Source organism: Salmo salar, unplaced genomic scaffold, assembly GCF_965601325.2.
Source record: "Salmo salar unplaced genomic scaffold, fSalSal1 ptg000635l, whole genome shotgun sequence".
In the NCBI taxonomy this organism is placed as follows: Eukaryota; Metazoa; Chordata; class Actinopteri; order Salmoniformes; family Salmonidae; genus Salmo; species Salmo salar.
Genome location: NW_027675447.1, coordinates 398,260 through 415,202, shown reverse-complemented (window position 1 = coordinate 415,202; position 16,943 = coordinate 398,260). Strand labels below are relative to the sequence as shown.

The 16,943-nt window shown below is 49.0% G+C and overlaps 1 protein-coding gene across 11 annotated transcripts in view; it reads right to left on the bottom strand.

Annotated features, from left to right (window-relative positions):
* The window catches only part of LOC106590754 (centrosomal protein of 192 kDa), a 97,306-nt gene extending 90,708 nt beyond the window's left edge, over positions 1-6,598 (bottom strand). For 6 of the 11 annotated variants that reach the window (XM_082972291.1, XM_082972300.1, XM_082972294.1 and 3 more), the window contains exons 1-5: positions 6,491-6,598; positions 5,446-5,667; positions 5,133-5,258; positions 4,032-4,186; positions 1,917-1,978 (exon numbers count right to left, since the gene is read on the bottom strand). In XM_082972291.1, the coding sequence (XP_082828417.1) occupies positions 1,917-1,978; positions 4,032-4,186; positions 5,133-5,258; positions 5,446-5,612 (510 nt within the window). In that variant the 5' untranslated portion in view covers positions 5,613-5,667; positions 6,491-6,598. Of the gene's footprint in view, positions 1-1,916; positions 1,979-4,031; positions 4,187-5,132; positions 5,259-5,445; positions 5,668-6,204; positions 6,426-6,490 lie in introns of those variants that run through there. The other 5 variants (XM_082972296.1, XM_082972292.1, XM_082972297.1 and 2 more) reach the window with 5 other exon arrangements.
* Positions 6,599-16,943: the final 10,345 nt, after the last annotated feature.

Genomic DNA, 16,943 nt, shown 5'->3' with positions numbered 1-16,943 from the left:
CCCATACTGGACCCTAAAGGACAGGGGGAGGCTACCACCCATACTGGACCCTAAAGGACAGGGGGGAGGCTACCACCCATACTGGACCCTAAAGGACAGGGGGGAGGCTACCACCCATACTGGACCCTAAAGGACAGGGGGGAGGCTACCACCCATACTGGACCCTAAAGGACAGGGGGGAGGCTACCACCCATACTGGACCCTAAAGGACAGGGGGAGGCTACCACCCATACTGGACCCTAAAGGACAGGGGGGAGCTACCACCCATACTGGACCCTAAAGGACAGGGGGGAGCTACCACCCATACTGGACCCTAAAGGACAGGGGGGAGGCTACCACCCATACTGGACCCTAAAGGACAGGGGGGAGGCTACCACCCATACTGGACCCTAAAGGACAGGGGGAGGCTACCACCCATACTGGACCCTAAAGGACAGGGGGGAGGCTACCACCCATACTGGACCCTAAAGGACAGGGGGGAGGCTACCACCCATACTGGACCCTAAAGGACAGGGGGGAGGCTACCACCCATACTGGACCCTAAAGGACAGGGGGAGGCTACCACCCATACTGGACCCTAAAGGACAGGGGGGAGGCTACCACCCATACTGGACCCTAAAGGACAGGGGGGAGGCTACCACCCATACTGGACCCTAAAGGACAGGGGGGAGGCTACCACCCATACTGGACCCTAAAGGACAGGGGGGAGGCTACCACCCATACTGGACCCTAAAGGACAGGGGGGAGGCTACCACCCATACTGGACCCTAAAGGACAGGGGGGAGGCTACCACCCATACTGGACCCTAAAGGACAGGGGGGAGGCTACCACCCATACTGGACCCTAAAGGACAGGGGGGAGGCTACCACCCATACTGGACCCTAAAGGACAGGGGGAGGCTACCACCCATACTGGACCCTAAAGGACAGGGGGGAGGCTACCACCCATACTGGACCCTAAAGGACAGGGGGGAGGCTACCACCCATACTGGACCCTAAAGGACAGGGGGAGGCTACCACCCATACTGGACCCTAAAGGACAGGGGGGAGGCTACCACCCATACTGGACCCTAAAGGACAGGGGGGAGGCTACCACCCATACTGGACCCTAAAGGACAGGGGGGAGGCTACCACCCATACTGGACCCTAAAGGACAGGGGGGAGGCTACCACCCATACTGGACCCTAAAGGACAGGGGGAGGCTACCACCCATACTGGACCCTAAAGGACAGGGGGGAGGCTACCACCCATACTGGACCCTAAAGGACAGGGGGGAGGCTACCACCCATACTGGACCCTAAAGGACAGGGGGGAGGCTACCACCCATACTGGACCCTAAAGGACAGGGGGGAGGCTACCACCCATACTGGACCCTAAAGGACAGGGGGGAGGCTACCACCCATACTGGACCCTAAAGGACAGGGGGGAGGCTACCACCCATACTGGACCCTAAAGGACAGGGGGGGGCTACCACCCATACTGGACCCTAAAGGACAGGGGGAGGCTACCACCCATACTGGACCCTAAAGGACAGGGGGGAGGCTACCACCCATACTGGACCCTAAAGGACAGGGGGGAGGCTACCACCCATACTGGACCCTAAAGGACAGGGGGGAGGCTACCACCCATACTGGACCCTAAAGGACAGGGGGAGGCTACCACCCATACTGGACCCTAAAGGACAGGGGGGAGGCTACCACCCATACTGGACCCTAAAGGACAGGGGGGAGGCTACCACCCATACTGGACCCTAAAGGACAGGGGGGAGGCTACCACCCATACTGGACCCTAAAGGACAGGGGGAGGCTACCACCCATACTGGACCCTAAAGGACAGGGGGAGGCTACCACCCATACTGGACGGGGGAAAGGAGACCACTCTAAAAGCTAATGAGACGACATTGAGAGTGTGTGATACCTTTAGATCCATAAAGTCCATATTAACCAGGTTGGTGAAGGCCAGCCGCCCCGTAGAGAGATCTGACAGGGAGACGAGAAACTCAGTTAGTTGGTTTGTTAGCTAACACAGCACACCAGCCTGATGGACATCACTGATCTATCACCTAGTGAAGGACAGGAGCCCAGCCTGATCTATCAACTAGTGAAGGACAGGAGAACCAGCCTGATGGACATCACTGATCTATCAACTAGTGAAGGACAGGAGACCAGCTTGATGGACATCACTGATCTATCAACTAGTGAAGGACAGGAGCCCAGCCTGATCTATCAACTAGTGAAGGACAGGAGAACCAGCCTGATGGACATCACTGATCTATCAACTAGTGAAGGACAGGAGACCAGCCTGATGGACATCACTGATCTATCAACTAGTGAAGGACAGGAGAACCAGCCTGATGGACATCACTGATCTATCAACTAGTGAAGGACAGGAGAACCAGCCTGATGGACATCACTGATCTATCACCTAGTGAAGAACAGGAGACCAGCCTGATCTATCAACTAGTGAAGGACAGGAGACCAGCCTGATGGACATCACTGATCTATCAACTAGTGAAGGACAGGAGAACCAGCCTGATGGACATCACTGATCTATCACCTAGTGAAGGACAGGAGACCAGCCTGATCTATCAACTAGTGAAGGACAGGAGAACCAGCCTGATGGACATCACTGATCTATCACCTAGTGAAGGACAGGAGACCAGCCTGATCTATCAACTAGTGAAGGACAGGAGACCAGCCTGATGGACATCACTGATCTATCAACTAGTGAAGGACAGGAGAACCAGCCTGATGGACATCACTGATCTATCAACTAGTGAAGGACAGGAGCCCAGCCTGATCTATCAACTAGTGAAGGACAGGAGAACCAGCCTGATGGACATCACTGATCTACTAATAATAAATACTACTAATAATAAATACTACTAATAATATTACTACTAATAATATTACTACTAATAATATTACTACTACTAAATGCCATTTTGCAGATGCTTTTATCCAAAGCCTCTTTGTGACACATGGAAACCATTTGACTTATGGGTGGAATGGACCCCAGGACCCTGGTGTTGGACCCACCATGCTCTACAGAACCACACTGGACCCCAGGACCCTGGTGTTGGACGCACCATGCTCTACAGAACCACACTGGACCCCAGGACCCTGGTGTTGGACGCACCATGCTCTACAGAACCACACTGGACCCCAGTACCCTGGTGTTGGACCCACCATGCTCTACAGAACCACACTGGACCTCAGGACCCTGGTGTTGGACCCACCATGCTCTACAGAACCACACTGGACCCCAGGACCCTGGTGTTGGACCCACCATGCTCTACAGAACCACACTGGACCTCAGGACCCTGGTGTTGGACGCACCATGCTCTACAGAACCACACTGGACCCCAGGACCCTGGTGTTGGACCCACCATGCTCTACAGAACCACACTGGACCCCAGGACCCTGGTGTTGGACGCACCATGCTCTACAGAACCACACTGGACCTCAGGACCCTGGTGTTGGACCCACCATGCTCTACAGAACCACACTGGACCCCAGGACCCTGGTGTTGGACGCACCATGCTCTACAGAACCACACTGGACCCCAGGACCATGGTGTTGGACCCACCATGCTCTACAGAACCACACTGGACCCCAGGACCCTGGTGTTGGACGCACCATGCTGTACAGAACCACACTGGACCCCAGGACCCTGGTGTTGGACTGGTGTTGGACCCACCATGCTCTACAGAACCACATTGGACCCCAGGACCCTGGTGTTGGACCCACCATGCTCTACAGAACCACACTGGACCCCAGAACCCTGGTGTTGGACGCACCATGCTCTACAGAACCACACTGGACCCTGGTGTTGGACCCACCATGCTCTACAGAGCCACACTGGACCCTAGGACCCTGGTGTTGGACGCACCATGCTCTACAGAACCACACTGGACCCTGGTGTTGGACGCACCATGCTCTACAGAACCACACTGGACCCTGGTGTTGGACGCACCATGCTCTACAGAGCCACACTGGAACCACAAACCAAGGTAACTGGTACAGTGTTTACCATCTCCATGTTCAGAGTGTCTTCCAGGGAGAGGTCCAGTCTGTGTGTTGGGGCCGAGGGAGGAGGCTCTAGTCCTGGGCTCTGTCTGGTCCAGATTCACCTTCACCAGCATGTCTGAGAACCGGTGGGCTGCTATGAAGTCATCTGCAGCATCTCTGAGAGGATGGAGAGAGAGAGACAGAGGGGATCCATGTGAGCAACATCGTTCACTGAAGCAAACATGGGGGATATTCACATCCCTAACCGCATGCAGGGTGAAGGAGCACTGGGGCTCCTTAACCCTGCATTTCCCCCCCACGGGGCTCCTTAACCCTGCATTTCCCCCCCACGGGGCTCCTTAACCCTGCATTTCCCCCCCACGGGGCTCCTTAACCCTGCATTTCCCCCCCACGGGGCTCCTTAACCCTGCATTTCCCCCCCCACGGGGCTCCTTAACCCTGTATTTCCCCCCACGGGGCTCCTTAACCCTGCATTTCCCCCCCACGGGGCTCCTTAACCCTGCATTTCCCCCCCACGGGGCTCCTTAACCCTGCATTTCCCCCCCACGGGGCTCCTTAACCCTGCATTTCCCCCCCACGGGGCTCCTTAACCCTGCATTCCCCCCCCACGGGGCTCCTTAACCCTGCATTTCCCCCCACGGGGCTCCTTAACCCTGCATTTCCCCCCACGGGGCTCCTTAACCCTGCATTTCCCCCCACGGGGCTCCTTAACCCTGCATTTCCCCCCCACGGGGCTCCTTAACCCTGCATTTCCCCCCCACGGGGCTCCTTAACCCTGCATTTCCCCCCCACGGGGCTCCTTAACCCTGCATTTCCCCCCCACGGGGCTCCTTAACCCTGCATTTCCCCCCACGGGGCTCCTTAACCCTGCATTTCCCCCCCACGGGGCTCCTTAACCCTGCATTTCCCCCCCACGGGGCTCCTTAACCCTGCATTTCCCCCCCACGGGGCTCCTTAACCCTGCATTTACGGTGTTCCTGAATATCATTATCTGCTTTTCAACTTCGGAGCACATGTGCTCCTTGGAAAACAAGTCAGCATAGAGCCCTGCATGACATGACTTTCACTGCTGCTAATATAAAAAAAACTCTTTGATACTCACAGCTCATCTTTGAAGCTGAGGGCAAATTTCCCCTGTTCCTTGTTGTTGGACTGAGAGTCAGCCAGAGAGAACCGACCGTCCTCCAGATATGACGCCTGGACGGCATTTACTCTGGAGAGAAAAGGACTGAGATTCATTTTTTTAGTAGTAGTCAGATAGTTATGAACACTGATCAGAGCTACATAACGGTAACGCTGTATTAGAAGGTTACCGAGCCAGAACCAAAACCCATATAGTTCTGCAGGGCCTTGTGTTCCAGTAACATTGATGTTGGCGTGACGGGTGGTGGGGGTAAGTGGTGCTGCTGACCCACCTGTTGTCGGACCCAGCTCTAATTTTAGCCACGGTGGAGGCAGCTACGGGCAGCCCCAGGGTGGAGGCCAGGGTGACGTTTCCCAGGGTGGCACGGCTGCTGCCCACAGAGGTAGACAGGAAACTGGGGAACGCCTCATCCTCGATGTTGCTGAAACTCTCTGTCATGATGCTGGGCTACGGTTAGGACCCAGCTACCTCAGGTTCTACTGCAGACCATCAACTGAGTGGAGAAAAAAAACATTCAGCACAATTCATGATAAACATGTCAGTTAGACGAGCAATAATTCAAGTTCATAGTGGAAAGTGTGTTGTAGTTAAAAGTGTCATGTAGATTCCTCCTCGTGATGTTCACATGACGGCAATGCCAAAAAGTACCCAGTCAGTTGACTCCAGTCCAAACTCAAAGCTACAAGGTAACCAAAACTAAAACAAAACACTGACACATTGTTCCAACTAGAGGGATATTAGGTGGATATTAGGTGGGTATCAGAGGGATATTAGAGGGATATTAGCTAAATATTAGAGGGATATTAGAGGGATATTAGAGGGATATTAGGTGGATATCAGGTGAATATCAGAGGGACAGATATGATATCTAGATACATCAATGCAGCCAGTCAGTTTGTCGTTGTGGCCTGGCAAAACAAACTTGTATTGACACAGAGGAAAGTTTGTCAAAGCTAGTTAGTTAGCTAGCTAGCTACAAACACTTTAACCAAAGTGGATGAGCACACAAATAAACCGTTTCCTAACTTACTGAATAGTTTAAGGCCAGTACTTCCCCCCCCCCCCAAAAAAAAAAATACCGAAAGTAAACAGAGCTACAAATTTCACAACAAATGAAGAAGTTTGTCTCCCGAGTGAAAACCGACTCGCAATAAATTTACCGAGACGGGGCCGCAAGACATGAAGTCCTCACAGTAATGTTACTGTTTCTAAAGTAGCAACACGTTTAAGTAATTATTACGCTACACAATTAACGAAAAGTTTTTTAAAAAAAAACACACAATAAAGTATTATTAAAGTTAGAAGTGGTAACAAACCGGACCAGTAGCCTCGGAGAAACACGGTATTCGGTTGGATCAATCACCGGAAGCCCGCGCTAAGCAACCATCACTATGGGCGGGACGTAGATAGAAAGAGACGTTTTGATTGGACTAACCTCTATGACCATGTGAAATGGTGTATCACCATTGGATTGTTATCCTGTCATTTTACTTGAATTAGTTCAATTGTAGAGGTATATATATATATATCAGATCAATGTCCTTACCAGATATGGTCCTTACATTTTGAAAGTATAGCATTGGATTGAAGTGCTTCTCATCAACTAATTGTTGTGATATATAGTTAAATTGTATTTAATTTTTTTTGCTCATGAAATGTATGTGATACATATATTCAAAATGTGTAGCACTTGTTGCAGATTCAATAGCATCCATATCATATCATAAATCCTAAGTCTAAGGAGTGGTCAGGGAACTTGCAGGAGTATCATATGTTCCCCACAGCAGCTGCAACCATCACTTGGCTAGCTGACAGCTGCACAGTAAATACAACACGCCATATCTGACTGACTGACATCTTTCTATAGACTTCAGAGATACTCGCTGTGATTTGTGTACAGTATGAGAACGACAGGTAGTTTCATGAGAGAAACCCAGTGGTAGAATGTAAAGTGCTCAGGGCCCCTCAGTCTGGTAGTTTCATGAGAGAAACCCAGTGGTAGAATGTAAAGAGCTCAGGGCCCCTCAGTCTGGTAGTTTCATGAGAGAAACCCAGTGGTAGAATGTAAAGTGCTCAGGGCCCCTCAGTCTGGTAGTTTCATGAGAGAAACCCAGTGGTAGAATGTAAAGTGCTCAGGGCCCCTCAGTCTGGTAGTTTCATGAGAGAAACCCAGTGGTAGAATGTAAAGTGCTCAGGGCCCCTCAGTCTGGTAGTTTCATGAGAGAAACCCAGTAGTAGAATGTAAAGTGCTCAGGGCCCTCAGTCGGCTGATTCACGGCTGACTCACATGGTAGTCAGTCATGGATGGCACATAGTGAGTGTAAAGGCTGATTCACATGGTAGTCAGTTATGGATGGTACATAGTGAGTGTAAAGGCTGAATCACATGGTAGTCAGTCATGGATGGTACATAGTGAGTGTAAAGGCTGATTCACATGGTAGTCAGTCATGGATGGCACATAGTGAGTGTAAAGGCTGATTCACATGGTAGTCAGTTATGGATGGTACATAGTGAGTGTAAAGGCTGATTCACATGGTAGTCAGTTATGGATGGTACATAGTGAGTGTAAAGGCTGATCACATGGTAGTCAGTCATGGATGGCACGTAGTGAGTGTAAAGGCTGATTCACATGGTAGTCAGTCATGGATGGCACGTAGTGAGTGTAAAGGCTGATTCACATGGTAGTCAGTCATGGATGGCACGTAGTGAGTGTAAAGGCTGATTCACATGGTAGTCATGATTGGTACATAGTGAGTGTAAAGGCTGATTCACATGGTAGTCAGTTATGGATGGTACATAGTGAGTGTACAGGCTGATTCACATGGTAGTCAGTTATGGATGGCACATAGTGAGTGTAAAGGCTGATTCACATGGTAGTCAGTCATGGATGGCACGTAGTGAGTGTAAAGGCTGATTCACACGGTAGTCAGTCATGGATGGTACGTAGTGAGTGTAAAGGCTGATTCACATGGTAGTCAGTCATGGATGGTACATAGTGAGTGTAAAGGCTGATTCACATGGTAGTCATGGATGGCACGTAGTGAGTGTAAAGGCTGATTCACATGGTAGTCATGGATGGTACATAGTGAGTGTAAAGGCTGATTCACATGGTAGTCAGTCATGGATGGTACATAGTGAGTGTAAAGGCTGATTCACACGGTAGTCATGGATGGTACGTAGTGAGTGTAAAGGCTGATTCACATGGTAGTCAGTTATGGATGGTACATAGTGAGCGTAAAGGCTGATTCACACGGTAGTCAGTTATGGATGGTACATAGTGAGTGCACACATGCATAGGATACACAGCTACATTGTATAACAGCGTTGGGTTTTAATGTTACTGTGGTGATGCTGTAGTCAGTACAGACATTTAAATGAGCGTTTATTCTTTAAAACCCATCTCATATGCATCGACTAGCCCCCATTTGATTAATGCAACAACATCAGGCTTGAAATTAAACACTCACACAGGAATAACACACACAGGAATAACACACACACACACAGAATAACACACACACACAGAATAACACACACACACACACAGAATAACACACACACACACACACACACACACAGAATAACACACACACACACACAGAATAACACACACACACAGAATAACACACACACACAGAATAACACACACACACACACACACACACAGAATAACACACACACACAGAATAACACACACACACAGAATAACACACACACACAGAATAACACACACACACAGAATAACACACACACACACACAGAATAACACACACACACACACACACACACACAGAATAACACACACACACACACAGAATAACACACACACACACAGGAATAACACACACACACACAGGAATAACTCACACAGAATAACTCACACAGGAATAACTCACTCAGGAATAACTGAATTAAAAAGATCAAATATATCTGGGGAATCATCACTCACAACTCTGGGTGACTACATCTGGGCAGACTGCCAGGGGGGGCAGACTGCCAGGGGGGGCAGACTGCCAGGGGGGGGGGGCAGACTGCCAGGGGGGGGGGGCAGACTGCCAGGGGGGGGGCAGACTGCCAGGGGGGGCAGACTGCCAGGGGGGGCAGACTGCCAGGGGGGCAGACTGCCAGGGGGGGCAGACTGCCAGGGGGGGCAGACTGCCAGGGGGGGCAGACTGCCGGGGGGGGGGGGCAGACTGCCAGGGAGATAGACTGCCAGGGGGGCAGACTGCCGGGGGGGGGGCAGACTGCCAGGGAGATAGACTGCCAGGGGGGGCAGACTGCCAGGGAGGCAGACTGCCAGGGGGGGCAGACTGCCAGGGAGATAGACTGCCAGGGGGGCAGACTGCCGGGGGGGGGGGGGGGGCAGACTGCCAGGGGGGCAGACTGCCAGGGTGGGCAGACTGCCAGGGGGGGTAGACTGCCAGGGGGGTAGACTGCCAGGGGGGTAGACTGCCAGGGGGGGCAGACTGCCGGGGGGGAGCAGACTGCCAGGGGGGTAGACTGCCGGGGGGGGGCAGACTGCCGGGGGGGGGCAGACTGCCAGGGGGGTAGACTGCCGGGGGGGGGCAGACTGCCAGGGGGGTAGACTGCCAGGGAGATAGACTGCCAGGGGGGTAGACTGCCAGGGGGAGCAGACTGCCAGGGGGAGCAGACTGCCAGGGGGGTAGACTGCCAGGGGGGTAGACTGCCGGGGGGGGGCAGACTGCCAGGGGGGTAGACTGCCAGGGAGATAGACTGCCAGGGGGGGCAGACTGCCGGGGAGGCAGACTGCCGGGGAGGAGAATTGTCAGTCAGCACTAGGGCTGTTTATATTATGGAGGCACTATCGTAAACAAAATGTCTAAGAAATCATTACATTTTTGCTTATCAAGATTCACCTGGTTTTATGCACCAACCAAACTGTTCTGGGAGAGGGGATGGTCTTCTTTTGATTAGTCACTAAGAAGCAGAGTACCATCCCAGTCAGCCGTGTTCAGGCAGGGTGTTGAGGCAGGGTGTTGAGGGCTCTAGAGGGTCAGCCGTGTTCAGGCAGGGTGTTGAGGGCTCTGGAGGGTCAGCCGTGTTCAGGCAGGGTGTTCAGGCAGGGTGTTGAGGGCTCTGGAGGATCAGCCGTGTTCAGGCAGGGTCAGTGTTGAGGGCTCTAGAGGGTCAGCCGTGTTCAGGCAGGGCGTTGAGGCAGGGTGTTGAGGGCTCTGGAGGATCAGCCGTGTTCAGGCAGGGTGTTGAGGGCTCTGGAGGGTCAGCCGTGTTCAGGCAGGGTGTTCAGGCAGGGTCAGTGTTGAGGGCTCTAGAGGGTCAGCCGTGTTCAGGCAGGGTGTTGAGGGCTCTGGAGGATCAGCCGTGTTCAGGCAGGGTGTTGAGGGCTCTGGAGGGTCAGCCGTGTTCAGGCAGGGCGTTGAGGCAGGGTGTTGAGGGCTCTAGAGGATCAGCCATGTTCAGGCAGGGTGTTGAGGGCTCTAGAGGGTCAGCCGTGTTCAGGCAGGGTGTTGAGGGCTTTAGAGGATCAGCAGTGTTCAGGCAGGGTGTTCAGGCAGGGTGTTGAGGGCTCTAGAGGATCAGCCGTGTTCAGGCAGGGTGTTGAGGGCTCTAGAGGATCAGCCGTGTTCAGGCAGGGTGTTGAGGGCTTTAGAGGGTCAGCCGTGTTCAGGCAGGGTGTTGAGGGCTTTAGAGGGTCAGCCGTGTTCAGGCAGGGTGTTGAGGGCTCTGGAGGATCAGCAGTGTTCAGGCAGGGTGTTCAGGCAGGGTGTTGAGGGCTCTAGAGGGTCAGTCGTGTTCAGGCAGGGTGTTGAGGGCTCTAGAGTGTGAGTACAGTCTGTGCAGGGACAGAGGGGATTGGGGGGGCTGGCCATGGATGGCCAGGGGGGACTGGGGCAGCTGGCTGTGGGGGAACCAGGGGGCGCTGGACTGGGCATCAGAGTGCTCTATCAGAGAAGGAGGGGGCAGCAGGTGGCCGTACCTGGACCCTGCCCTGGGGGCATCCAGAGGGGGGAAGAAATACCTGAAATCACAGACAGGAACAGGAAACAGACAGGAAACAAGACAACAATGGGATACAAAGAAATAAACAAAAACAGAGAAATGAGAAGTGAATTAAAATAGGAAGAGGGGGGGGGACGTGAACAGGCTACGGCAGCTGTAAAGAACAGGAAGAGGGGGGGGACGTGAACAGGCTACGGCAGCTGTAAAGAACAGGAAGAGGGGGGGGACGTGAACAGGCTACGGCAGCTGTAAAGAACAGGAAGAGGGGGGGGGACGTGAACAGGCTACGGCAGCTGTAAAGAACAGGAAGAGGGGGGGGACGTGAACAGGCTACGGCAGCTGTAAAGAACAGGAAGAGGGGGGGGGACGTGAACAGGCTACGGCAGCTGTAAAGAACAGGAAGAGGGGGGGGGACGTGAACAGGCTACGGCAGCTGTAAAGAACAGGAAGAGGGGGGGACGTGAACAGGCTACGGCAGCTGTAAAGAACAGGAAGAGGGGGGGGACGTGAACAGGCTACGGCAGCTGTAAAGAACAGGAAGAGGGGGGGGGACGTGAACAGGCTACGGCAGCTGTAAAGAACAGGAAGAGGGGGGGACGTGAACAGGCTACGGCAGCTGTAAAGAACAGGAAGAGGGGGGGGACGTGAACAGGCTACGGCAGCTGTAAAGAACAGGAAGAGGGGGGGGACGTGAACAGGAAACGGCAGCTGTAAAGAACAGGAAGAGGGGGGGGACGTGAACAGGCTACGGCAGCTGTAAAGAACAGGAAGAGGGGGGGGGACGTGAACAGGCTACGGCAGCTGTAAAGAACAGGAAGAGGGGGGGACGTGAACAGGCTACGGCAGCTGTAAAGAACAGGAAGAGGGGGGGGACGTGAACAGGAAACGGGAAGGGAAAGAGGAAGTGCAGAAGACACTGTATTCAGCAGAACTAACAGACACGTTACATTTCCCTCACTAACTTTAAACATCAGCTATCTGAGCAGCTAACCGATCGCTGCAGCTGTACATAGTCCATCTGTAAACAGCCCATCCAACTACCTCATCCCCATATTGTTTTTATTTCTGCTCCGTTGCACCCCGGTATCTCTACTTGCACATCATCATCTGCTCATCTATCACTCCAGTGTTAATCTGCTAAATTGTAATCACATTGCTACTATGGCCTATTTATTGCCTTACCTCCTCATGATGCCATTTGCTCACATTGTATATAGACTTATTTTTCTACTGTATTATTGACTGTATGTTTGTTTTATTCCATGTGTAACTCTGTGTTGTTGTATGTGTCGAACTGCTTTGCTTTATCTTGGCCAGGTCGCAGTTGTAAATGAGAACTTGTTCTCAACTAGCCTACCTGGTTAAATAAAGGACTTGTTCTCAACTGAAGGTCTACTACACCTGCTGTATTCAGCAGAACAGACAGAAGACTAATACAATTTAAATTTGATCTAAAAAATAAAGCCAGTATTTCTGAAGCAGTGGCCTCCTGGTCCGTTCAGGGTCACCAGGCTGCTCGCCAGTCAAACGGGCTCTAGATTAACAGCATGCAGGCTGGTGGAGTGTCTTCTGGGGCCAGTCGGACTCCGCAGGCGAGGGCTAAAGGGGATCCTCTGGCCGTTCCTGTGTGCAACAAGCAGCATCCTTCACGTCCAATAGACCACACAGGGATGAGTCCTTATTGAAATGGGACAATAATAATATGCAAGCAAACTATTTAATTTAAAAAATTAGATTTTCTGAATGAAATTGTACATACACACAGTCATGAACAAAATCACAATTCCGATGCATTTTATCAAGATTGACAAGAGTACAGAAAAAACGTTTGCCATTAAAAACCAGAGAAACATAACGCCATACAATGCAACAGGTTAGCAGAGGCTTTTCAGAACGGAGGGGATTTTAATTAACGCAGAATAGTCACCTCAAGGGAGGGATCATTTGGCTTTTCTTATGAACCAATATACAGTACTAGGAGAGAGAGTATAATGTAACTGAATATTGGTGTACAGTACTAGGAGAGAGAGTATAATGTAACTGAATATTGGTGTACAGTACTAGGAGAGAGAGTATAATGTAACTGAATATTGATGTACAGTACTAGGAGAGAGAGTATAATGTAACTGAATATTGGTGTACAGTACTAGGAGAGTATAATGTAACTGAATATTGATGTACAGTACTAGGAGAGAGAGTATAATGTAACTGAATATTGGTGTACAGTACCAGGAGAGTATAATGTAACTGAATATTGGTGTACAGTACTAGGAGAGAGAGTATAATGTAACTGAATATTGGTGTACAGTACCAGGAGAGTATAATGTAACTGAATATTGAAGTACAGTACTAGGAGAGAGAGTATAATGTAACTGAATATTGAAGTACAGTACTAGGTGGGAGAGTATAATGTAACTGAATATTGGTGTACAGTACTAGGAGAGTATAATGTAACTGAATATTGAAGTACAGTACTAGGAGAGAGAGTATAATATAACTGAATATTGATGTACAGTACCAGGAGAGTATAATGTAACTGAATATTGATGTACAGTACTAGGAGAGAGAGTATAATGTAACTGAATATTGAAGTACAGTACTAGGAGAGTATAATGTAACTGAATATTTGGTGTACAGTACTAGGAGAGAGAGTATAATGTAACTGAATATTGAAGTACAGTACTAGGAGAGAGAGTATAATATAACTGAATATTGGTGTACAGTACTAGGAGAGAGAGTATAATATAACTGAATATTTGGTGTACAGTACTAGGAGAGAGAGTATAATATAACTGAATATTTGGTGTACAGTACCAGGAGAGTATAATGTAACTGAATATTGGTGTACAGTACCAGGAGAGTATAATGTAACTGAATATTGGTGTACAGAACCAGGAGAGTATAATGTAACTGAATATTGGTGTACAGTACCAGGAGAGTATAATGTAACTGAATATTTGGTGTACAGTACCAGGAGAGTATAATGTAACTGAATATTTGGTGTACAGTACCAGGAGAGTATAATGTAACTGAATATTTGGTGTACAGTACTAGGAGAGAGAGTATAATGTAACTGAATATTTGGTGTACAGTACCAGGAGAGTATAATGTAACTGAATATTGAAGTACAGTACTAGGAGAGAGAGTATAATGTAACTGAATATTGATGTACAGTACTAGGTGAGAGAGTATAATGTAACTGAATATTGATGTACAGTACTAGGAGAGAGAGTATAATGTAACTGAATATTGATGTACAGTACTAGGTGAGAGAGTATAATGTAACTGAATATTGGTGTACAGTACCAGGAGAGTATAATGTAACTGAATATTTGGTGTACAGTACTAGGAGAGAGAGTATAATGTAACTGAATATTTGGTGTACAGTACCAGGAGAGTATAATATAACTGAATATTGATGTACAGTACTAGGAGAGAGAGTATAATATAACTGAATATTGGTGTACAGTACCAGGAGAGTATAATGTAACTGAATATTGAAGTACAGTACTAGGAGAGAGAGTATAATGTAACTGAATATTGGTGTACAGTACCAGGAGAGTATAATGTAACTGAATATTGAAGTACAGTACTAGGAGAGAGAGTATAATGTAACTGAATATTGAAGTACAGTACTAGGAGAGAGTATAATATAACTGAATATTGAAGTACAGTACTAGGAGAGAGAGTATAATGTAACTGAATATTGATGTACAGTACTAGGAGAGTATAATGTAACTGAATATTGGTGTACAGTACCAGGAGAGTATAATGTAACTGAATATTGGTGTACAGTACCAGGTGGAATATTGAATATAAACTCAGTAATATTAACCGTGTGTGTTAATAAAGCTGTAGCATGTATACCAGCCTTCAGTCATTATTTCATTCAGATTAATTGCAGATTACCAGCAGGTTAATAGGGATTATTACCAGATTATATTCCAGACATTCCTCCACCATGCAAAGATTTTGGCAACTTTTTTGCTAAAATAAAAAATAAATAAAAACCTATTGAAAAGATGAAATTTATTATTTATCAATATGTCCTCCACACATTCTATACATGCTATTATAAAATGAAATCAAAAGAGTAAATTATTCAATTTAGTAAGCCTGTAGGTTTGGCCCTGGTGTGTAAATGTATTGAAAATATGACATATTCTGTGGCATTATGTGAGGACGACAGATTCATCTGTAATTTTAAACTCATCTAAAATGTAAAAAAAAAAAACTATATTCTTCAAAATAACATTCAATGTTCCATCAACATAAAATTGTGTCAACAAATAAAATCACTAACAATTATCGTACAAACCAAACCATCAGTCTGCTGTTGAACTAACATTAAAAAACGGTAGCAAAAAAAAACCCTCCTCCCAAACACTCCTTTTATGACGAGCACACAGGTCTACCACAGGGAGCAACAGGCCTACGTGCTGGGGTCTGGCCTGCTGGGGTCTGGCCTGCCGGGTCTGGCCTGCCGGGTCTGGCCTGCCGGGTCTGGGCCACAAGCCAAGCTCTTTGCATGAGTGCAACACACAGGGCCAGATGTGATCAGTTGACCCAGGGAGGGGAAGGGGGGAGGGGTGGGTCAGCGTTGCAGGGTCAGTCAGGCCCAGAGAGAGCAAAGCAGTCAGTCGCCAGCTCTGGCCCGGGCCGACAGCGAGCGCGGCCTCCTACCTTCCTGCGGCAGAGCCGTTCAGTGCATTCTGGGAGGTCTGGACAGTCGACCCCACCATGTTATTCATGGCACCGGGTTGTCCTGACGACCCGTTAACCGGACTTCCGTCTCCCTTCAGGATGCCTGTACACTTCCAGTTGTCCATATAGTTGGCTGGGGACCAGAAGATGGGAACCAATGAGACAGTGTAAATGTGCGGGGGGAATTTTTACACAGCCACTTCTGTTTTCATTTCAGCTAAACCACGGACTTTAAAAATGACCGGATAGACTTTAAAAGCCTGGTCCCGAACCTGTTGGTGCTGCCTGGATAACTCTAGTGGTCGCCGCTGCAGCGTAGAATGACATAATACAACTAGTTCAGTCGTTTAAAAGATGCCCTCGCAAACATTTGTAACATTTTAGCCTGAAGTTTTGAAAAGGCTGAAACAGGTCCCTGTTTCTGTGCACTACGTCATCCATTCTGTTTCTTGTGCACCATGTCATCCATTTTGTTTTTTGTGCACTACGTCATCCATTCTGTTTTTTTGTGCACTACGTCATCCATTCTGTTTTTTTGTGCACTACGTCATCCATTCTGTTTTTTTGTGCACTACGTCATCCATTCTGTTTTTTTGGTGCACTACGTCATCCATTCTGTTTTTTTGGTGCACTACGTCATCCATTCTGTTTTTTTGGTGCACTACGTCATCCATTCTGTTTTTTTGTGCACTACGTCATCCATTCTGTTTTTTTGTGCACTACGTCATCCATTCTGTTTTTTTGTGCACTACGTCATCCATTCTGTTTTTTTGGTGCACTACGTCATCCATTCTGTTTTTTTTTGTGCACTACGTCATCCATTCTGTTTTTTTGTGCACTACGTCATCCATTCTGTTTTTTTGTGCACTACGTCATCCATTCTGTTTTTTTGGTGCACTACGTCATCCATTCTGTTTTTTTGGTGCACTACGTCATCCATTCTGTTTTTTTGGTGCACTACGTCATCCATTCTGTTTTTTTGTGCACTACGTCATCCATTCTGTTTTTTTGTGCACTACGTCATCCATTCTGTTTTTTTGTGCACTACGTCATCCATTCTGTTTTTTTGGTGCACTACGTCATCCA